At 41.9% G+C, this 23,274-nt stretch overlaps 2 protein-coding genes across 4 annotated transcripts in view; one reads left to right on the top strand and one right to left on the bottom strand.

Moving 5' to 3' along the window:
• The first annotated feature begins 3,784 nt into the window (after nucleotides 1–3,784).
• Nucleotides 3,785–5,454, top strand: supt4h1 (SPT4 homolog, DSIF elongation factor subunit). The gene is made up of 5 exons (XM_063202543.1): nucleotides 3,785–4,025; nucleotides 4,126–4,232; nucleotides 4,427–4,482; nucleotides 5,059–5,112; nucleotides 5,208–5,454. The coding sequence occupies exons 1-5, from the start codon at nucleotides 3,957–3,959 to the stop codon at nucleotides 5,273–5,275; spliced, it is 354 nt and encodes a 117-aa protein (XP_063058613.1). The 5' UTR covers nucleotides 3,785–3,956; the 3' UTR covers nucleotides 5,276–5,454.
• A 10,216-nt stretch (nucleotides 5,455–15,670) lies between these two features.
• LOC134452892 (peripheral-type benzodiazepine receptor-associated protein 1-like) overlaps nucleotides 15,671–23,274 on the bottom strand; it is a 126,383-nt gene continuing 118,779 nt past the window's right edge. For all 3 annotated transcript variants that reach the window (XM_063203554.1, XM_063203555.1, XM_063203553.1), the window contains 5 exons: nucleotides 22,739–22,792; nucleotides 21,868–21,977; nucleotides 21,539–21,610; nucleotides 20,253–20,396; nucleotides 15,671–18,756 (listed from right to left, as the gene is read on the bottom strand). In XM_063203554.1, the coding sequence (XP_063059624.1) occupies nucleotides 18,475–18,756; nucleotides 20,253–20,396; nucleotides 21,539–21,610; nucleotides 21,868–21,977; nucleotides 22,739–22,792 (662 nt within the window). In that variant the 3' untranslated portion in view covers nucleotides 15,671–18,474. The remainder of the gene's footprint in view (nucleotides 18,757–20,252; nucleotides 20,397–21,538; nucleotides 21,611–21,867; nucleotides 21,978–22,738; nucleotides 22,793–23,274) is intronic.

The following is a 23,274-nucleotide window of genomic DNA, read 5'->3' as shown; positions in this document are numbered from 1 at the left end:
AAGCATGTAGTAGATTGTAGTCTTTCATGTTAGCATTTAAGGACATCCTGGTTCCTATCGGCTTCCGGCCTCCATTGGGAATGAATAGGGCTAAATTTCAAATAAGCTCCGAGTGCAAGCACGCGCTTAGCGAACCCCCGCAAACTGTCGAGGGTGTTAAAAATAGGCTGTAGGTCTGACATGGTTGATCATTTTGTGTCAAACTTCGACATAAATACGATGTTGCGTCCATATGCTAAACCCGGAAGCTTTTGGCGACTACAGAAACGGCGCCAGTATCTAACGGCATGTACGTGCGGAAGGTTGTACCCATGGCAACCAAAGGAAAGTATGTAGTTCGGAAGTTTTAATGATCAGAAAGGGGTTAGCAATATTGAATTATAATCGTCATGATTTAACATGTGAATACACCAACATGATGATACGATCCGTTCCACTAATGAGAAAGGGATGCGGGGACACGCTAATGTTCGTTGTTGCCGTGCAACTTATATTTTTGCCAAACCTGAATCTCTATGGCGTTTTGCAATGTAAAAAATCGCCAGGGAACCGGTAGTCCAAACGCCGCATACAAGTTGACGTCAACGCTGAAGAGCCAGAGAGATTTTAGAATGAGAGGGGACATATGGCGGCCATCTTGGTGACGCCTCCGGGGTGCTATTTCGCGATTAAGTAGACCAGATCTGAGAGTCAATGGGAAAAATGAATGGGGAAACTGAGTATAGGACGGAGGGGAACCCAGCGGTTGTGAAAACCATATGGTTGAAACGACCGTGAAAAACTGATCAATCTAGACTACTTGGTTGTGTCATACGAGTCAAAATAAAGCTTTTTGAGCCACTTTTCTCACGGTTTTTTTGACAGAGCGCAGGCGCAGTAGTTCCATAACGGCACGAGAGCAACGGCTTTTCACAACTGAGCATGTGCATAATTTCGCGTGCGCCGATGCAGCCAGATGATTGGATCACTGGCAACGCAGCTCAGCAGGCACATTGGCTCTTGTTACCAGAAAGGCGGGAGATGTGCGGGTAGACGCCATATTTGCGTTACGAATCTTCACCGTTAATTTCTATGTACCTGTCCTATCTCCCCTTTCTAGAATATTTCTGGGATAGCTCTATAACAAAGCATCAATGAATAGGCCTAGGCTACATCACAACTAAAAATAGGAGAATGACTAAAATGAAATAGTTTAGTTATACACGAATGAAGTAGGATACATATGTATATAAAATAAAATGATAATAAAGTACCATAAAGGAAGTGGAAGTGCATGTCAGTGGTGTGTGATGAACAGTGGCGGATTTAGCAATTTGGGGGCCTAAGGCGAATTTACAGTAGCTAGGGGGCCCATCGGCCCATTTCATATCACATTTTTTTTACAAAAACTCTCTCTTTTTTTTTTTTTTTTAAAATCACGATTTTCCATTAAAAAAATAATTACAAAAAAAAACTGGCTATCTTGGGCTACAACCCTTTCTGGACAGATTTCAATGAATATTTGCAACTTTTCATGCAAAAATTGAACAAACTGAAATGTGAAATTTTCTGTAATCCCACTTTCACTTTGATATGAGAGCAGAGTGATTTCCCCCCCCTCACTGAAGTGTTATTTCATATGTCCATGCTTGCTGTCACCTATTTGAAGTGACGTTGGTTTGGGATTTCATGGAGGATTTTGAAATGCTGCTGTGGGGAGTAGACAGTAGGATAAGCGACAGGTGGACACTGTTTTCTGACAGAACAGCGGTTTGCAGGCATTTGGTGTTTTCAGGTGGATATTGTCTTCGTGGATGTTACAGACATCCCAACTTTCAAAAACGAATCAAGGAGATATACTGAATAAACCGAAAAGTGCGCTCTCTGTCAAGCGGTCGCCTTGACCCAAAGCCTACCTGAACACTGACAGACCCATTGAGAAGAGACACGCGTGCAGTCAGGTTAAACAGAAAAGCCTTCATGCTCCCCCCTCGCGTGCCTGTGAAATCTAATCGAAGTAGCCAATTCCGCGGAGCTCAATGCGCGAGTTGCCATCTTGCCTGCACTTCTCATATTATATGTTGGATGTTGGATTTCATGGGAGACTTTTAAATGTCGCTGTGGGAAGTAGACAGAGTAGGCGACAGGTGCACACTCTTTTCTGACAGAACAGCGGTTTGCAGGCATTTGGCGTTTTCAGGTGGATATTGTCCTCGTGGATGTTAGACATTAGGCCTACAACTTTCCAAAACTAATCAAGGAGATATTTACTGAATAAACCGAAAAGCGCGCTCTCTGTCAAACGGTCGCCCTGACCCAAGCCTGCCTGAACAGACCCATTGAGAAGAGACACTCGTGCAGTCAGGTTAAACAGAAACACAGTTCACGCTCCCCTCGCTCGCGTGCCCGTGGCATGTAATCGAAGTAGCAAATTCCGCGCTCAATGCGCGAGTTGCCATCTTGCCTGCACTTCTCATAGCCTGTTGTAGGCTATGTTGGATATCATGGTAGACTTTTAAATGTCGCTGTGGGAAATTGACAGAGTAGGCGACAGGTGCACACTCTTTTCTGACAGAACAGCGGTTTGTAGGCGCTTGCCTTTTCACGTGGATATTGTCTTCGCGGACGTTATAGACACCCTAAGTTCCAAAAACTAATCAAGGAGACATTTACTACATAAACCAAAAGACGCGCTCTCTGTCAAGCTGTCGCCCGAACAAACCCTTTGAAGACGTGCGTGCACAAGATAAACAGAAACACAGCCTTCACTCTCCCTGCGCTCGCGCGCCTGAGAAGTCTATTCGAAGTATCGAGTAACCTACTCCACGCTATGCGCCAGTTGCTTTCTTGCCTGCTTTCCTTTCTTGCTCAACTTCTCATAGCATTGTCAAAAAAAAATCAGGGGGTTGCTGGTGTTAGGGCTGTTGTTTTCTTCTATGGGTGTTAATTGTTTCTTTTAAGTGGTGACGCTGCGTTTAGTCTAACAACACTGAACATAGCAAACGCTGTCTGCAAACGTCTTGTGCCTTCCTATTTTTTGTGCTCCGCTTGATGTTACTGACCATGAAGAGTTTGTTGAGTGTGGCGCTTGACTGTTATCCTCCTTATCTGAAGACGTGGTTGTGTGAATGTTTAGGAACTCGCCTGGCGCACATGGCACGCAAGGATGGAATAGTCCATTTTAACACGAAAGAGAGGGTGTGCACAGAATCTGTATTTTTTGTAATGTATTGTGTTGTTCTTGTTTCCAATTTAAACATACAAAATTCATTATTTATGAATATCACCATTAATCTGTGAATTACTGTCAAAAGGGGCCCAATTACCAGCTATAGGCCCATGTGAAATTTGCAAAAGGGACAGAGGGGGGGCCCTACAGCTGGAGACTAAGCTGGGGGCCTAAGGCGGTTGCCTAGCAACGCCTCAATGCAAGAACCGCGCCTGCCTCCCATTTCATAATCTATAGGAAAGACACTTGTCTCTTGTGATTCATGACAATCAGGCACATTTTTGTGGTGGACTGTGAACTAAATAGTCTAAAAACAGTGACAAATTAGGCTTAATTTTACAGATTCTGATTTAGTGAAGGGACACTTCTATAGGCTATGCCTGCCTGAGGAAAGAGCCTGGGGATGCAAAAAGCAACAGTATCATAATTTGACAATTATAGGCTATTCTGTTAGCATTCAAGTCTGTTCAATTTAAACGGGTTAAGTTCTTAAAAATAAATGTCTGCATTGGGCCTCTATCCACAGCCTTGATCAGCTGTCCAATATTTTACACCAGGCACTGAGAGGGCAGTCACAAACGCGGTCTTGAAAGACAGCTGGCGCATCTTATTGACGTCACGAGTACACAGAACAGGAGAAGAGCTTTGGCCGTGGTGGTTTTGTGTTTTGCATGTGCTATCTTTTGCTCTCTTTTAACAAGCTGATTTCATAAGTTACGTGATTATACATATTCCGAAAGTATTTTCAATGGCTTTGGAAACCGTACCAAAGGATCTGCGTCATCAGCGGGCTTGTTTACTGTGCTCTCTTGTGAAGGTAAGGCTAATTAGCACCTCATCGGCTAACCTGTAAACAAACTTGAAGTTCATTGTAACGTATGCCGTCACAACATTAACTCGTATCTTTTTTGCTGTAGACGATAGATCAGTTCGAGTATGATGGCTGCGACAATTGTGAATCCTACCTACAGATGAAAGGAAATCGTGAGATGGTGTATGAGTGCACGAGTTCGTCTTTTGATGGGTAAGCTTGGTGGGCGCAACATGCTTTCTTGGGAAAACACTATGATTTAATGTTGTTTTGATTTCTTGCTGGAATAAAATATTTTGGGCCATGGTCTTGTAAAACCCACAAGAGCGATATGTGTTTGCACTCTTGGTGCAAAGAGGGCTCCTAACAACAACAATCGTTTCCCCCACGTTTTCTTCTTCCCTCAGAGTAATTGCGATGATGAGTCCTGAGGACAGCTGGGTTGCCAAGTGGCAGCGGATAAGTAAGTATGCAATGGAAGAGTATGACCTAATGTAGAATATGATTACACAGAAGCATAGACATCTCTGTCAAGCATTGTTTCCCACAGACCAACGAAAGTGGTATGTGTACCCTTATGTACATGTAGCCTACAGTATGTGCTGCTGCTGTCGATTTTGTGGTGCGTTTTATTTTTGTTTTGTGGTGCCATATGGACTGGTCTATGTAGGGCAGGAGTGGGGAACCTATGTCTCGAGGGCCGTTTTATCCGGGGCCCGATGTAATTTTAATGTTATGCAGCTTCACATCAGATCACATTTTGTAATTGAATCTTAAAAAATACATTTGCAATACAATTATGTTATATTCAGGGGACCTAGAGAAGGTGGGGTCTGTTTTAAAGGTGGCTGCCTTCAATATAGGTCTGAAGTGCAGGGGAAATCCTGGTTTGTGTTCATAGTATGGCGGGGCCTCGGAGGACTTTTACAGCCCTCGGATGAATTTGAAGTGGCCCCTCGAATTAAAAAGGTTCCCCACCCCTGCAGGGAAACCCTGTGTCAACTCTCATTTGACCTACATTCTTTCGGGCTCTTTCCAGGTAACTTCAAGCCTGGAGTATACGCAGTCACGGTCACCGGTCGTTTGCCCCCAGGTATGTTCTTCATATTCAGATATAAATAGGCATCAAATATTTTTTTTAAACTGTGGTTAAAACAAATCTGACGTATGTATGCTTTTTATCCGCAGGGGTGGTAAGAGAGCTGAAAAGCAGAGGAGTGATCTACAAGTCCAGAGACACATCTGTGAGGACATAGAGCTGTTGTGAACGGCTTACCAGGTTACAGCTTAACGTGGACAAGAATGCAATGCATCGTTTCGTTATCATGAGTGTTGGAGATTTTTCTTTTTTTCTTTTCAAAATAAACAGGGATGTATTTTTACTCAGTTAAGTGTCACTACACTTGGACTTGTTAATAAAGGATATTGAGAATTATGAGCAGAAATAGCTTAGTTTTTTTTTTTTTACAATGTCCCATGCAGCATCTTGTCTATTTAGTTTATCAAAGGGTGGCAAACACCCTCTGCTGTTCTTAGGATACTCCTCCTCTTTTATTGTCTGACATGGAGACATGAGGAGACATAATAACTCAGATTGACTGGAACTCCAGAATATGTTGAGCAACAACTAGATGGCACAATATGTTATTTCTGTTGCTTAATGCAAGTGGAAATGAAGAATTGAGTTGCAGTTGTTATGGTTTATGTGGAATACATTGTTTTTGCTGCAAATTCGAGACAAGAAGTCAAACAGCAGCACAGGGTGGCGCTGTTGCTCAGTTTAATGATGGCTGGAGAAAAACAATCACACATCACAGAAAGTCCTTACAGCTAGAAATGGATTGCATTACAAATGGCTACAAACTCAACAGTAATCTGAAAAGTAGTTAATATTTCATACCAAGTATGTTATGATTAATGTTGCGAGTGTTACATTTGTAAACCTATTCCAGGTGCTTTAAGTTATGGTAATAGAATTACAATTAAACAACATGCCAAGCACTTCACAGGTCTCTCCTGAGGTACATGCTCTCCTTACAGCAAGTAAAATATATTTGTTGCCTCTTCATGATGCACCATGCGGTCTGCCCACTGTGCCATACAGTTCCATACTGGTGCTCTCGCACAGGAATGATAGTATTCAGGCTCAGCGCCTGATATCAGGTTTGACAGTGTATGTTTGCAAGAATAAAATAGTCATTAGGTTTTTCTTATTTCATAAAGGGTTAACGCAGCAGGTTCATGATTTTCTTCTACAATCAGGACTGTCTCGCAGTTTCAAACAGTAAGCCGTCTTGTTCTAATTTTTGTGTGAAAGTATCATACAATGCACAACAAAAATACAGAGTGATGATGGCAAAATTAGAAATTCTGTACAATTGCACACTTTGCCTTGTGAATTTAAGTCAAACTCCTCCATTACCATACCATCACATTTTCTATACTAGGAGCAACAATGCTGACATGCACAACTGCAGTATCACACAATAACATTTAAGTCCAAAGACAACACAACTTATATTTCTAATGCACATATTTGTTAGAATGTTAAATTAACAAAACACACTTTTATGCCAATCATTGTTTAAAAATAGATTTTGATAAGTGAATCTGAGCTTAGATTAGTTAGGTTATCATGATCAGCAAGACGTTTTAGAATTGTGGGTCAAGGACATCACTCGGCAAGCTTTTCCTTTGAGTCAAGTCTCCATTTTATTGATGATTAATATCCAAAGTTATAGCCATGGGATATTTTGGGTTTAATTTTTACATTTAATGTGTGTGTGCTGTACATTAGAAACTTCTGAATGGCAATTAAAAAACAACATACAAAGCTATTGGTATAATTTATGCCCTTTGCCATTATGCACTTTGCTGAGTGAACAAAATGAAGACTTCACAGCAGTTATCAGTGGCGACAGGAAAAGGGAAGACTACTTTCACAAAAGGCTTGGCTTACAGTGCATCTACACTAAAAGGGCAGACTGTGTTGTTGTCCAGTGCTGTGTGGTGATGAAGTTCTTCAGAGCTACTGGACAAGTATTGCTCATCATGGCACTGGGGAAGCAAGCATTAGGACATTTCCACAATCTATACCAGAGAAGACACGTGTGCCTAATCCACCCCACCCCCTATTATATGCGTGTGTGCAAGTGCTGTGTCTTCCTGTTTTAAAACTAGCTAGTCTGCAACTTCCCCAGGCAGGTCTTCCAGATGAAGTAAGCCTGGACTGTGTCATCACCATCTCATGAGGTTTCCTCATGGTGGGCAACGGTGACTGCTGTGTTTTCTATTCTGGGTTACAGAGTTTGTTCCCCGTGTGTGTACGTGTGTGGAAACGCAGTCTTGCAAAAGTTTACTGTATAGCCACATAAGATCCAATACTGTGCGTTTCGGTTGAGTCACACACATTTCTGCTGTGTGTTTGGATGTGTGTGTGTGTCTTTCTTGTGCGTACAGTAGAAGGAAGGAGGAAGGATCTGCACACTGCTTGCAAAACACTTCATTTATTGGGAGCATCTAAGATCAATGATCGAAACATTGCTCCCAATAAATTAGGTATTTTTACCAAAAAACTATGGCTACATTACATTGTCATAACCCCCCTCCCATCCACTCCTGCTGGTTACATAAGCCCGCCACTGGCTGCACGCACTAATTCTGCTCACCTTAGCTCTGAAAATACTCACATCCCCTGCTGACTCATACCAAAAGCACCTATATGTATCTCACTGCAGAAGCCCGCTTAACCACAAGGCTCGAGCTACGTGAAGCTTCATCTGTGTCACAGCCCCACCTTCCTCATGTCACCAAAGCCTCACACTGACTGTAGACACTCGCCAATGTGCTTTCCCAGAGAGGACAGCTAGTTCACTTCCTGACCTCATTGCCTGACGACTTGCAAGAGTGCTTTTTATTGGCCAACACTTATTACTCTTTTCTCCATATTTGGACATGTCTGCTGACTTGACCAATTAATGTGCCTGAGAAATGTACTATACATTAAGTTAATTGGCACCTCACTGATACCAATCTATTTGAGAGATTTGTCATGGTTTGTGAAGTGCCTTCCACAGTGTATAGACCTCATGCCTTTTAATGACTTTGTTTTAGGAACCTCAGTAGTACTCACAACATCCAGAGAGAGAGAGTGAGACTTGATACTGTTCATTAGCACATGTACTTGGCATACACCCATTGGGATGTATAGCCAATGTACAGCGCACAGCAATAATGAGTACAGCCCTTTTGAAAAGTAACATTTTGAACAATATTTCAGATGGTGTCAAGCGTGTGTGTGATGGTAACCAAGTGAGTAATACAAAGAAAAGTGTCCCATGCTTCCAGTCAAGGATGGTAGTGGGACAGACATGGAGTGCATCTTAATATGCGACCTTGCCTCCTCCACTTGCCTCCTCCACTCGCTTCTCGTCATGATGACATCACTGACAACAGCATTATATTTCAATATCTTGCAAAAGCTCAATTGTAGAGTCTTTGTCTCGTTTGCGATTGGTATGGTGAATGAAAAACAGTCCCTGTTGTTGTTTTCTCCACGGAGGAGGGGCCAGGAGGTGGGGCGAAGAGACAAGCACAAGTGGAGGAGGCAAGGTCACATATTGGGATGCACCCAGAGTTAGGGGCTGCATGAATGCCATCATCACCATTGGGAAGCTGAATTTCACCAAAAGACACACTCATGGGAATATGTACTATGACTACTGAATTTTGAAAAACACTATTAACATTACTTTTGTTGTATTAAACTTACTCTATGCACCTCTTGTAAATGACTTTTGTGCTTATTGAAATACTGTTCAAAATGTTACTTTTTAAAAGCGTCAACTCAGAACCCTTTTTGTCCTCTCACTGGCTGATGTCTCTTCCTGCTGAGTAATGAGGCCTGTCACCCAGTCTGAGGCAAGTCAGGCCGCGTTAAGCTGTGGGTGCCTTTTTTACTACTGGGCTGGGTGGCAAATCATCACACGTGGTCAAGGCCGAGGGGGTGGGGTGACAGAAAAAGGAGAAAAGACAGAAAGAGACAGAATAAGAGAGAGAAAGAGAGCGGGGGTTAGATAGAAAAGGAGAAGAACGAGGGGGGTGGGTAACAGAAAAAGGGAAAAGACAGACAGACAGACAGAGAATGAGAGAGAGAAGGGAGCGGGGAGGGGAGGGGAAATGCTGCTGCCACAGATAAGGTATATCTGGGAAGACACTGTGACGTTTCATGAGGGCCTATTGCCACATGCTCCATTCATAGACCGGCATCTCAACCTTGCTGCCAAGTGCATTACAACTACATGATTGCATGTGTTGATATTTGTATAAGCTAACATGACATGCTCATTGACTCCAACAAAGCATGGAAACGTAATGGAATGGATAGTGGTTGCAGCATTGGATTCAGAGATATACCCCCTCCTTCATGCTCAAATTGAGTACAAACTGATCATATTCATTTCAGTTTTAGCTTTGTATTAGTATTACCAGGTCTATCATCATCATCCACACCATAAGTAATAATGTTTAGGAGTAATTAACATGCATACCGGTATACTGAATCGCTGTCACTAGCAGGTTTTTGTGCAAGGGTTGTTTTGTAAAGAAGAAACAAACATACCTGAAGTTTCCACCTGCCACCCACGCTATTGACTATTTCAGTTTTGAGAACAAAAATCAAAATGAAAGAGCATTTTCAACACCAGTGTGAAGGTAGTACAAGGTACATGGGCTGGAGACATGGTATAGCAGATGAAGGTTGGCTAATACTTATGAGAAGGAGATTGTTTGATGCATGTTTTGCAAAGTATAATGGTAGTTATTTTTCAATTGTCTTCGTGTGATGTCTTGCACAAACATCTAGAGCCAAATACCTAGAGCCATCCTGATCCATCTATCCTACACCATCATTCCTAAAGCATGATTCAAGATTCACTAATTTTTCTGCCATGTCATACAGTACAGTAGTTAATAGGAATTTGTTATGGCACATCCCTAACATCAAATATGGTACATAAAATGCAACAGCAGAGCACATAAATATGGATAGACAGCAAACAGTAGAGGGTGCCCATTTGTCATTGGACAATAGACAATGATGCTCTTTAAACAAATTGCACATTAAATTGCATAATAAAGTGCATGTTGAAGTGATACCCAAGTAAAGTGCATACAGTGCATACAAAATACTATTTTGCATGGATGGCAGAAGTCACAGCAGGTTCAAGAGTCTGATGGCCAGAGGACATGTCCTGTCTCTAAACTGGGATTAGGGGTGTAAATCACAGCCTCCATGACGATACATCACGGTATTGATTTCTTAAAGCCGGGATTCGATTATTTTCTATACTTAAGAATTCCCCACGATACGATACGATTCAATTCGATATTTTCCAATTACTTTTCCACTTCTATTGTGTTATGGAGCTAGGGCATTGGACAGGGGCCAGCGATTTGATTATTGTCGATACTTAAGAATGCCCCACGATACGATGCAATTCGATTAAATCGCCGGCAGATACATCGATACATTTTGATTATTATTTACACCCCTAACTTGGATGTTGAGGTTCTAAAGCTTCTATATCTCCTACCCGATGGGAGATTAAAAAGGTTATTATATCATTGTACTGCTGCCACTCTGCTATAGACTGTATAACTGAGCAATGGCCATAACTAGTCACACCACGGCTATGACCTGGGCCCCATTTCCTGTGACACCAACTCTTTCCATACAGTAGAAGCTGTCACTTCACTTTGTGCTAAATAAAATAGGTCTTCTTACCGCCAACTGCAGTTTGCTATTTTGACTCACCATATTGTGTAGAGCCCACTCAACCACACGGCTGGTTTTAGCATTTTGGCACCTTTTTTAAGAAGAAATGAACTTTTAGGAGGTAAAAGTAAAAGTAAAGGTCTGAATACGATTGGGATGTGATAGCATTAAAAGTAAACTAATGGGAGCTTCATGATATGCAGAGTTTTAGTTTTTCCTCCTGGTCCTGACTCCAAAGTAAACAATGAGATGTTCTAACATGGTCCTAACAAAGCCACTCCAACAACAAAAACAATTCACATGATGCCCTTCATGTAACTACTACCCCTGGCCTTCCCAGATCTGAGGAAAACATTGCAATAACAGTTGGTGACAATGAGCACTATTCTTTCAGCATGAAAGGGGACAGCACCTGGGGAGGCCAACTTGTCTGCTGCCTGCATGTATTGCCTTCATGTGAGAGAGAGAGGGAGGGAGGGATGGCTGAACTTTCCACTAAGGCTGTGGGCTGTTTCTCAACTGCCAACACACATAACTGCACCTTGCTAAGGCCTAAACTGCAGAGAGAGAGAGAGAGAGAGAGAGAGAGAGAGAGAGGGTCAGACACACAATAGGAAAGTGTGTGTGCGTGTGCATGTACCGTATGTGTGTGTGTGTGTGCGCGCGCGCATCTGTCTGTGTGTGTGAGTATTTGTGTTTTTGTGTGTGTGTGAGTATTTGTGTTTTTGTGTGTTTGCGTGTGTGCGTGGGAGTCATGTGGAGAGTAATACTGAAACTCTGGCAGCCTTTAGTCGGTGGCGCTCTTGTTCACCGCACCTTATTTTTCCAGCACGTTCCGATAACCTCCCTGACCACAAGCCCCTCCCCCTGCCCCTGCTGTCATTCATTCATTGTCATGGTTACGGGCAATGATCCACTTTGCTGAACATTTTTAAAGCACTCACACTTGAGATGGGGAATTGAAACTTCGTCTGGATGCTCAAAATGAAAAGAAACCCTCAGGTCCCCCCAAAACACGTGGAAACTCCCTAACTGTCAAACTGGCAAACTATCCCAAATGTACAGTGAACTGTCCATGGTAAAAAAAAAAACTAAAACAAACTTAAATGCTTCCGGTATATGTGCATGATTTGAATCAGGATATCAATGACAGAATAAATAACATGTTTAATTTACAAGTGATGTAGTCAAGCCAAAAATACCCCCCAACCATTCAATCATCATACCATCCCAGTTATTGACAAGCATCACTTAACCTTTCAGAAAACCTGCATCTAAGTATTGTATATACAGGGGGTGTACAATGAAACTGAAACACCTGTCATTTTAGTGTGGGAAGTTTCATGGATAAATTGTACCACCCTGGTGGCCAGTACTCATTAATTGCACATTGCACCAGTAAGAGCATAGTGTGAAGATTCAATTAACTGTCTCAGTGAATGCATTTGTGTAGGCATACTGTATGGGCCTACAGTTGTGGTGCAAACTTGGTATTCATCAATAAAAAAGACAATTCCAATATTGTAATTTCAAGTGGCATATACCTTTAAGAGAGTTGCAGCAAGTGCTCATTGTGGCAGATGTCCCTGAGTAAATCTGGAGGGAAAAAAGAGATGTGTGAAGTCCCTTCTCTCTTTCTCTCGTCAGATACGTACGTTCTTTACTTTCGGCTGCTGTGGTGCACCCTTCCCCCACTTCCTCTCTCGCACGCTCTGCAAAGACAATGCAAGAAAATGGCTGCCGTGGAAGAGGCCTACGTGTATGTGTAAAAGTCTTCCTCTTGCTTCAAGTCTGGTGCACCCATCAGCATCTGTCAGAAAAAGAGGTCAGCAGTTTCAACGGGTATCATCAAATAGCAACCGCAGTTTGCAAGCCTCAACACCTACAGCCTGATGACTACTAAACATATAGCCATCTTTTATTTCGGATTACATAAGTTGCAAAAGAAGATTTTTTTATTTATTTCTGTGAACCACACACAGATATTAAGGGTGTGCTGTGGAGTACTAAGGGATGGATGCTTTGAGTAATTCTTTGGAACTTAATATCTGATGAGTTTTCGTATTCTTTCAATAAGCAAACAGCTGTTCAGCCTCTGATTAAGGACAGGGACATTAGGACGCTCTTACTCAGTACTTACCAATGAATGAGGGAGTGCCCCCTCGTCATTCCACCTGCCTGTTCAATACTTGGTCTACATGGCAGATGACCAATCTCTGTTGCAACAATCCCCAGGAGAGGGAATTGAGAAATTGATATTCCTGATCATGTGATCTATGAGTTTTTGTGGTGGACAAGGAGTGGGGGCATGCCATTAAAGTAAGGGTCTTATACTCCAGATATGAGAAGGAAAGGATACATACCTACCACACAGAGAACCAAATTAAAACAAATGTGTGTGTAGAACATAATTGGTTAAGAAAGGAAAGGACAAAGAGAGGACTAATGCAAGATGACTGAGTGTAGAATATTAACGGTTTGACTAAATTGACTAACTTCAGGTATTTTCAGGTGTATTCATGCATAATGAAACAAAGACACCCAATTTTCTGTACCCATGATGAGGACCTCATCATGCCATATGAAAATTAATGTCAATTGAATGGTTAGAGGTGTGCTGAAATAGCAGACTTTGTCTCAGTAAGAGGGGGTTGAATGGAATAGCAGCAATACTACAATATAAGAATGTTATGTGTAGTCACACACATGCGTAGACACACCAATGATTTTGACTTTTTTGAACTCCATGTTTCAAGAAGTGCAGCATATTAGTGTTCGTTTCTCAGACAAAGGCATCAGGGACTGTCACTGAAAGAGCGACAGAATAAGAGCGAAGATGAGACTGTGACTGTTAGACCTCTTCCTGTGGTTAGCACCACGTGGGCCAAGACAGGGGTTAAAAAGGAGAACTTCTCCTTCTGTGCCCCATTTCTTTTTGAGCCAAGAGAAGGACAGCTCGGTGGGGTGACAAGATGAGACCATCAGTGTTTTTTTGTCTCAAGAGGAACAAAAATGACCTCTCTCAACAGGTATGCATGATTTCTTGGGGAACTGGAGCATTGATTGTATTTTATTCAAACATGTTCCTGCAAAATGTTTGTACACATGGCACATGTTCATTTGTGGTACATGTTCCTTGTGTAGATTAATTTATGCAAATTGTATATCTCAATTTTCTTATTTATGGAGTGGACAAAATTCAGCTTAAATTGGATGCATCTGTTGTAATGCCTTTCCCCATCCAATTATAATTAGCTCATTCTTAGGTGCCGTTTCCACGTAGCTGGATATTTTTATATGTGGATATTTTTTTCTCCTGCTTGTATTGGTTTTGCATTGGTTTTGGCCTTCCGTTTCCACGTAGCAGATATTTAAAAATCCAGGTGCAGGAGAAACAAATAGCAGGAGAAAAAAATATCCTGTTTAGGGGTCTGAAACGCATTTGTTACAATGGAGGATTTTTTTTATCCACATGTTGCGTTTCCACGTAGCAGGAGAAAAAAATACCCTGCTAAAGAAATATCCTGCTACGTGGAAACAGCACCTTAGTCGTTTCTAAGTCTTTTTTTATCTTACCAATTGTGAAGTATTTAGTATCGTCTACAACTGTGAAAATGGTGTGCTTGCTTTGTATTTTATCTTATCGATAGAACATAATATCATGTATTATGTAGCAAATAATCTTCATTCATTATTGCTGTTGGGGAGAATTTTTTGTACAATTTTAAGAAAGGATGAGCTCAATAGCTCAAAAAAAAGCTAACTCATGGAAGACAAAATGGCTTCCTTACTCGTGTCAAACGGTTGGCACCAAGAAGTGTTTCTAAAATTACATATTGTCGTCTTAATCCACCAGTGCCAAGTACTTTATTGTAAAATTATTACAAACTTTAATATGTTTACAGTTGTAGTGTATTTAGAAATGTATGTTAATTCAGGATAACTGTAACAGTCTGCCATCGTGTATGTACTGTATGAATCCATCCATGTATGAATTTGTATGTGCGGTCCCATTTGTTTCCATTGTTTCTATTTACAGTTACTGTTGATGTTAACAAATCTATGTTGAAACTTTGCATAAAAATGAATTATTGGGAACAGACATAGATTGCAATGACTGAATGGCCTATGGATGGATCTGGGTGGGGCTGGTGTATCTTCTGTCTTGAAAATGAACGTGTATTTACTGTGTGAGCATGTGAACAAACCCATGGAGCAGAGAAGACAAGCATGGCAAGTTCAGTATAGTCATCCATAAAGTAGAAAGCACTACTAAACCCCTGGCTAAAGTGTAGTGTTTCCTACTTTATGGATGAGGGTACTGTTGGCAACGGAGAAACACGATCAAGGCGCAAAGAGAGAAAGAAAGAGAGACAGAGAGAGAGACAGGGAGAGAGTTAGAGAAAGGGGAAGCTGCCTGGTTTCAGAATGCTGTGCACAAGTCACTGTGTTACACACCTCACTGAGCCACGTGAACTGTGCACACACAATGAAACTCTGCAGGAACTCGTCCCTGACTGAATGAAGACATTACTGTATTTTATATGAAAATGTTATTTATGGTTATATGTATATGGTTATTTGTTATGTATGGTTATGTGATGTTTTTATTGGGTGTCATTGGCTTAACTAATAACTTGTATTTTTTAATGACTACAATAAATATACATTGGACATGATTTAAATGTGGTTTGGTGTTCTAATCTAATGCAAGGGCACTCTCATGCACGCACTCACACACACACACACACACACACACACACACACACACACACACACACACACACACACACACACACACACACACACACACACACACACACACACACACACACACACACACAACATACCCACTCTGTGACACCACTGCTGATGTTTCATGTGAAAATAGACTTTTATTTTTAGCAAAAAGGTCCATATTGAAAGATGAATGCAACCTTTGCACTTTCGAGATGAGGACTCCATGAGCCCAACATGTGATCTTCTTGCTCTTCAATCAAAACACTGCTGCGCCATGCAAAAAGATAATTCTGAAAATAACAAAAAGAAAAACAAAAAAACAAAACAAAAAAAACAATTGTATTTACAAACAAATGTTGAAAACAACTGGTAAGAAAAAAACGGCAAAGTACAAAAAAGAAAACAAGCTTTGATTGGACGGTCAAAAGAATGAACTCTTTCAGTGGATGAGTAAATATCATACCACAAAGTCAAAGCCGTGATGCTAACTGGGACCAAAACACTGTACAGTATATACACACCTAACTTATGCAGTTTCAGTTCAAACACACTAGGCCTTCTCTGCATTTTACAAACACTCCCAAGAAATACTACTTGGAAAACAAAACGACAAGAACAAAATAAAAACCAAACACTGCAAACAAAATGCCTGGTCAATATATAAATATATAAATAAATCCATAAGGCCAACCATGGGCATAAACGTCATTATGCATGCAGTTTAGTACAAGTACGGTGTAAACAACGATTTGTAAGACTAAACAATGTCTTATAAGGCTAAAACATTAGAGCTGGTAAATCTACAGTGCTGCTTGCTTTGTCGTCTAGTGGGGAGCGGAGCGGGACGGGCTGCGGGTGGACGGCGAATGCTATGGAGGGCTATGGAGGTCAGGAGTGGGCAGACCAGGCCAGGCCGTGTGGGGAGGATTCCCAGACGCTGTTTCAACAGAAAACTAGGCTATGTGAACCTACTGAGGGTAAATCAGCTAATAAAACAGCCTGGAGTACTCATTTTCTTAACAAAATGAGGCCCACAGACTGTGCATTACCAAGTTTACCACTTTCTGTACGTTAAGTCGGCTAGGTTTGTCACTTAACCGTGTTCTTGGAATACACCCCCAGGCTAAGCGTCTATGAGGCCAGGGCTGTGCACTCCTGAAGCTTACTGCAGCATCGCTAACGGTTACATCTGCTGCCTGTATACTGTTATAGTGCTTGCTGTGAGGGAAATGGAGGACAGCTAAAGGCCATTGAGGGATACGTAGCGAGTGGCCAAGCATTTCAACGCATTTCAGATGGCCTCTGACCACACTGCACTGTACTCGAAACTGAAGTGACGAGACTTCAGTTATGGTGAGGTCCTTGGCAATTTCTCTCCATTTCTCATATGGTGAGAGTCTTTCAAGTTCAACTAACTGGAGGAGTTTTTGCTGTCAACACTGTTCCTGGTGGATCTCAAAAGATTTATTCGTGCTTTGACCCACTCCCACATTAATTGGCTGGTGATCAATGGTAGGTAGGTGTCTAGTTGTCATAGTAACAGGCCAAGCACCTAATGTTTTGGCAAGAGTCAGAATCCTGCGGTTTTCAAACAGCCACAGCTTCTCACACGAAAGCTGATAAACTACAAGTTCAAACCTGAGAAGTGTTTTTTTTTTTCAACATGAGCCCTGTAACGACCCAGAACAAACACAAAGAACATCTCCAAATGATTACTGCATATTGTGGTAGTGGAATTGATGGACAGTTTGGCTTCGACCACAGCTCTTTAGTCCATGGTTCTAAAACAATTGGTGTGTTTTTTGAGTGTGTTATTTGCTAACATGCAGCCTGTAGTGTTATTGGTTGGAATTAGGTTTTTGTGGAATACTCACAACAATCCATCACTCCTAAAACGGAGGCAAATAAAATGAAACAGAAGTAGCTGATCGTTTTACAAACAAAATGAAGACAGGCTCAAGGCATATCACTGCAACGACATTCCCCGAAGTACACACTTATGCACAAACAAAGAAATGCACACAAACACGCACACATACGATCTCATAATGACCTCAACACACACAAATGTGCGTGTTTACATCAAAAAGAGAAAAGAAAAACAGATAAACCACGCTCAGATACGAGTTCCGAGACAAAATCTGAAACTGCCGACAACAAACATCACTTGCACACAACTCACCGCAAACTCACTTGTTTTTCACCCCGCTGGGGAAGCATAAGAAGATCTCATGCAATGTTCACCGATCATGTCTAAAGGATAGTCTAAATACGCAGTCCCAGTAGTATTAAGGTTCACATCATTCAGATGGTCCATTGGTCCTATGGTCCCCTTGCCAATGTGTCAGAGGTGACAATTATGAAAATGTTAGCTAATTTATCAGATTGGGATGGTGAAGTAAGCCAGGAGTGTTAGTCTCCTACAGAGAAAAAGCTGTGTAACATGTCTAAATACTCAAGAATGCTTCCAATTCACTTTTTTAGTACATTAGCGAAAAGGGTAACACATGTATGCTGCATTTATTAAGCTGCATTTCTACTCTTTAAAAATTGACCTATGACGGATGCATTTTAGTGTTTAGCTAGTGTATTGTATTGTGCCCGTAGCAAATAGCTTTCCAGTGTCTACTACTCTTGTTTTTATATAGTATCTTACCATGGCAACACAGAGGATGCATTTTGGAGCCATGCAGAGTGCAGCTGTAACTGTCTTTTAAGGTGACTTGACGTCATCCAAGATATAGTGTATTAATATAACGGTACATTAGTCTTAGGACACCTCCGTCTAGGAGAACCTAGCACAGTGAAACTAGTCTTATTGTTTTAATACTTGTTACAATTATAAATAACATTAAGTTAAGACTAAACAACATAAAAAAGTGCTTCCTGTGTGGGGAGACTGAACAAAAAAAAAAAAGTAAAACTTAACAGTCATAGCTTTCACTCTTTCTTGCTGGAGCCCAGCTTTTTGAAGAGCCTCTTGCCTTTGGAGAAGAAGCCCATCTTCTTCTTGCCAGAGAGGGACGAGTCTGTGAGCGGGGACTCGTCCGTGGCCGGGGTCCCCATCGGGGTGTAGCTTGGGCTGGTTAGTGAGTCATGTAGGTGGCTGACACTGGGCCCCGGCTCAGGATCGGCTCCGGTCTCGGGTCTGGGTGGGGAATCTTCTGTTGTGGCACCAGCCATGGGACCCTCTGAATGCATGGACACGTCCTTCTCATTTACCTGGAGAGAAAATGCCAAGGGTGAGCGGTCAGCTGCACCTGGGGGCTAAGGTGTGCGTTTTAACTTGTGGGGATAGAACCACACAATCTCTATAGTGATATGTCTAATTAAATCAATTCTGAAGCTTGGTCTGAACTTAATCCATGTAATGCTTACTTACCTGGGATACACTGATCATCAAAAACGTTGTTGTGGTTTAGTCATTTGACTACATATGGGGGATGGGATTGATGCTGACATTGAGTGAAAAGCAGCAGGAAGACTGGTCTTTAGTAGGGAAAAGAATAATGTGCTGCGTTTAAGTATTAGTGATTAGACAGGATCCCGTACTACGCCTTATACTCATGCAAATATGCATATTTTAAGTAATACTCATGAATTATCCACAATGCCAGATTAATTGCCTCATTGTTATATTAAAAAACACCTAGTACTGTTTCAGAATTTACCGTTGTACCCTGTCACAAACAACTATGGTAAGTCTGTGACACTTCTTGGAATGCAGCACACTGTCTTGAGAAATCATAGCTAGGGCAGATGGTGGTGATAACAGCACTTCCTGACCTGTGATATTGTTCAAAACAAAGTGAACGATTACGGCTTCCTGTGACATTATTGCACATCGTGCAGATTGCAGGGGTTGGGGGCAGGGGATAGCAGAAGAAGTCAGAAGGTGCCAACTTCTTAAAATAGGACATGCTTTTAACAATCAAAGCATACTGAAGTACATAAACACTCAAACAGACCTGTTTTTGTGTCTCAATAGACAGACAACTTACAGAACATCTACACACAAATAACGAGGAACAAGCAGTAAGAAGGAATTTTGGAGGAATTAGGACAATTAAAAGGGACATAATGTTAAGGGCAAGGGACATGATAGGAGGACTACTGGGCCGCGGGTCTGCTATGGGGATCAATAGGGATACAAGGAGCAGTGGGTTTGGGCCATTTCAGAGCAAACACTTACTTAACGCTTCATGCGCACAGTTCGCCTGTATCTCTGCATTGGACCATGCAGAAATTAAGTGGAGGGTTGAAAAAAGAAGAGCATGCAAAATAATTAAGCAGTCAAAATAACATGACCCTCAGGCAATACATGCAGGAAAACACATTTGATAAGGCGTACTTATGCTACTTAAGCTACAGACTCTTTACCCTACTTAAACTAAAAATATTCTCTTCACAAACAAAATGAACTCATTAAAAACGTAAGGAACATTTTGTTGTGAGTGACGTTGCTTTGGATACAAGCATATGTGAAATGTGCAGTGTGGTTAACTGGGAATCAGAAGCTATAATGCAGTGCCACATATTCCAAATGACCTGGTTTTACCTTTGCACACAGGGCACTTTGGACAAGTGGAAGCAGGTCATTTGGAATATGTGGCATTAGATTGGAGCTTCTGAATCCAGGTTGTCCATCACTGTAAATGTGACGTACAGTGATGCAATGTAATGTAACGTAATGTGATAGAGGTGTGTGCTGGGCTCACCGGTAAGTCTCGCCTGGCGTCGATGACCACGTGGTGGTCTCTGGATGCGCCGCCGGCTACGGCTCCTGGCACCTCCTCCATCACCTCAGGGTACGGCTGCAGGAAGTTGGAGGGCACCAGGCCTTTGTGGCCGTTCAGGTCTCCCTGTGGTTTCGGAACATACACGAGTCCGACTGAGTCAACCATTGTTCTGTAGTCTAAGCAACATTTGTTTTTCTATACATCAGAAACGAACAGAGTTATATCTGCGTTTGTGTCCGTTCAGGTCTCCTTGGAGGTTCACAACATACAAATTTGTCCAATTGAGTCATCCAGTGTTCTTTAGTGTAGGCAACATTTTGCTTTTCTACATCAGAATCATTATATCAGAAGTGAGCAGAGATAGATATACCACCAGTTCCCAACAACTAAGTTAACCACATTAAGCTGGTGAGTTAAAGTGTCAGAGTCAAATGTCATACTCCTTCAAGTGCCTCACATTGGTCATGTTTTCTGTGCTGTACATTGTCCCTATAAATAGAAGTACAGCTACAGCTTAGAGTTGTGCCTAAACCATCTCAATAATGTACAGAAGACTTCAGGACTGTCGGTCCTCTAAGTCGCTTTGCAGTTTATTGTATGACGATGTGAATGTTCAGAGAACACTGTTTTTGCATTGCCACAGTATGTGACTTGTCCAGTATGTGTATGAGAAGTGTGTATGTAAAGGTGCTAAACCATCTCCAACGACTGAATGTAAGGTCTCTGTGTGCCTTCATACACCAACACATCAGTGAACTCCACAGTCCATAAGCAGTAAAGTTTGCTCTTATAGAAAAGCCACTCAAGGTAGATCTGTCCGTGTGGTTTAACCCATTGACGTCTAAGGCACCTGCAAAAAAGGGTGCTGAATGCCTGAGCCCTTTTTAAGAAAATCTGCCCTCAGACCATAAAAACCTAAATATCTCCGCTTCTGAAGCACATAAGAATATGCACTAAGTCGCATTTAAACGCTAAGACCCTCATCTTTCATTAGAATGTGTTAATTCATCTCAAACAAACACAGATTTTTAATGAAGTTATCTCAAATCTCATGAGCCTGGATGTTGCGTAATGCAGCTCCAGGCGCCAGGGCCAATGTTGCGCAACTCAACATCAGGCATCAATGGGTTAAAACAACAATTAGGGTGGGTGTGGCTAACCTTTTCAGTGGCTGACAAAAAGACTAACGGGTATATGGTTCTGAAACAGAGCAATGTAGAAAGAGAGACAAAGGTACAGTGTTTCTTTCTGCTGCGCCCACTCACAAAGAAGAAGCCATCCGCATCCATGTCACCAAACACATAGATGATGTCACCAGCACTGAAGGTCAGCTCGGCCTGCAGACAATCAGGAAAATGACAAGATATGAGAGCTTGTATGTAGGCTGTGAGAGGTATAGAGCTGAGTAGTGAGAGGTATAATAATTATGCTTGTGTGTAATGACAAATGCTGGATATCTCTTCAAAGTGAAATTGTGCTTATTTTTGTGCCTTTCATAAAAAGGCAAACGCAAATGCATGCGTTTCTTCACCAAAGTAAAACATATTGCCGTAGAGATGTTTTCAGGGTGAAAAATATAGGTCAGCGGTCTCACATCTATGTCAGCGTTGGGAGAGCTCTCGCGTGGGTCATAGTCAAAGATGGCCACCATCCTGCGCTGTAGATGTCCTGGGTTTCCTGTGGCAGGCCCTGATTGGCTACGATCTGTCAATGAGAAATGACAAATCACACTTCAGTCTCGTGAGCCCACCATACTATACCCCCACACTGAGCAGAGCAGAAGCCTTGCATCCTCCACCCCCAACCCCTGAGCTCTTGTTGAGATGCCAACATGGAAAGAAATGAAATGAAACACACCGAACATGACATGATGAGAACAGCATACTCAACATGCTATAAACATGCTTTACCCTTGCAACACATGAGGAGTTTGAGTTTGTTATGCAGATTGCAACATCCTTACATGCATATACACACTAACAAATGCATATAGTTCAAAAAAGAACAAGGACAGAAAAAAACATGCATGTGTCTCGACAGAGAATAACAGAAAAAAGTAGAATGATCAAACAAAGTGTAACAGAAAAAAGTTAGCAGTTAACATGTACATGTACATGCATTATGAATGGGTTAATGAGGTGAGCATTCACTTTGGATGGGTCTTCACTCAGCAGATGGCTCCTAAGAAAGAAATGACCTGTAGGTGAACATGGACCACACAGAGGATGCAAAAAGATGTTACACACAGTGTTAGACAGTCAGGTGGACAGACTTCACTCCACATGCAGTATTCTGACAACATGCTGTTACAGAGGGCATTTATCTACACACGCACACACAACACACACACACACACGCACAGCCAACACTCCAACCTGCCCTCCAAACATGCCCATTCTGAAGTTAAGACAAGGCAAGATGGCAGTAGAGTGAAACACGCTTAGCATTGAGCTGTTGGGGCAAACCTTGACTGGAGGAGTCTACCACTGAGCTGTCGTCCCACACTCCGGCCGATTCCACTGGACGGAAGAGACAAGAAGGTTAGCCAAATGACCATAGGGAGGAAACATACCGAGCCAAAAGACCATCACACCCACGCCAAAAAAGTGAGGGTGGGGGAAGAGAGTTAATAACATACTAGAGGAGAGGGACCATAATGGACAAGGGTTAAGGAACCCAACAACCAACCACACACACAAAGCAAAGTGAAGGAAAGGGCAGGGGACAGAGAGACTAGGATGAAAGGCAGAAATAGGACAGTAGAAAAAAAGATCACACGTGCTACCATAAAGGTTATAATAACCATCATAGATAAGACAATCATAGATACCGGTAACTGCCTGTATGGTATGAGTAGCACGATCTCTAATACAGCATGCACTTACAAAGTGAGCACAGTTACATGCACAATGTACCGGTATTCTGTTTTGAAACATAATATTGTCAGTAAGTTCCGGAACCGAAATATTCCCTGAACAAGGCCCAATTCGTAACAAATGTA

The sequence above is a fragment of the Engraulis encrasicolus genome, chromosome 7, assembly GCF_034702125.1.
Source record: "Engraulis encrasicolus isolate BLACKSEA-1 chromosome 7, IST_EnEncr_1.0, whole genome shotgun sequence".
NCBI classification, from domain to species: Eukaryota; Metazoa; Chordata; class Actinopteri; order Clupeiformes; family Engraulidae; genus Engraulis; species Engraulis encrasicolus.
This window is presented reverse-complemented; position numbering and strand designations above follow the sequence as displayed.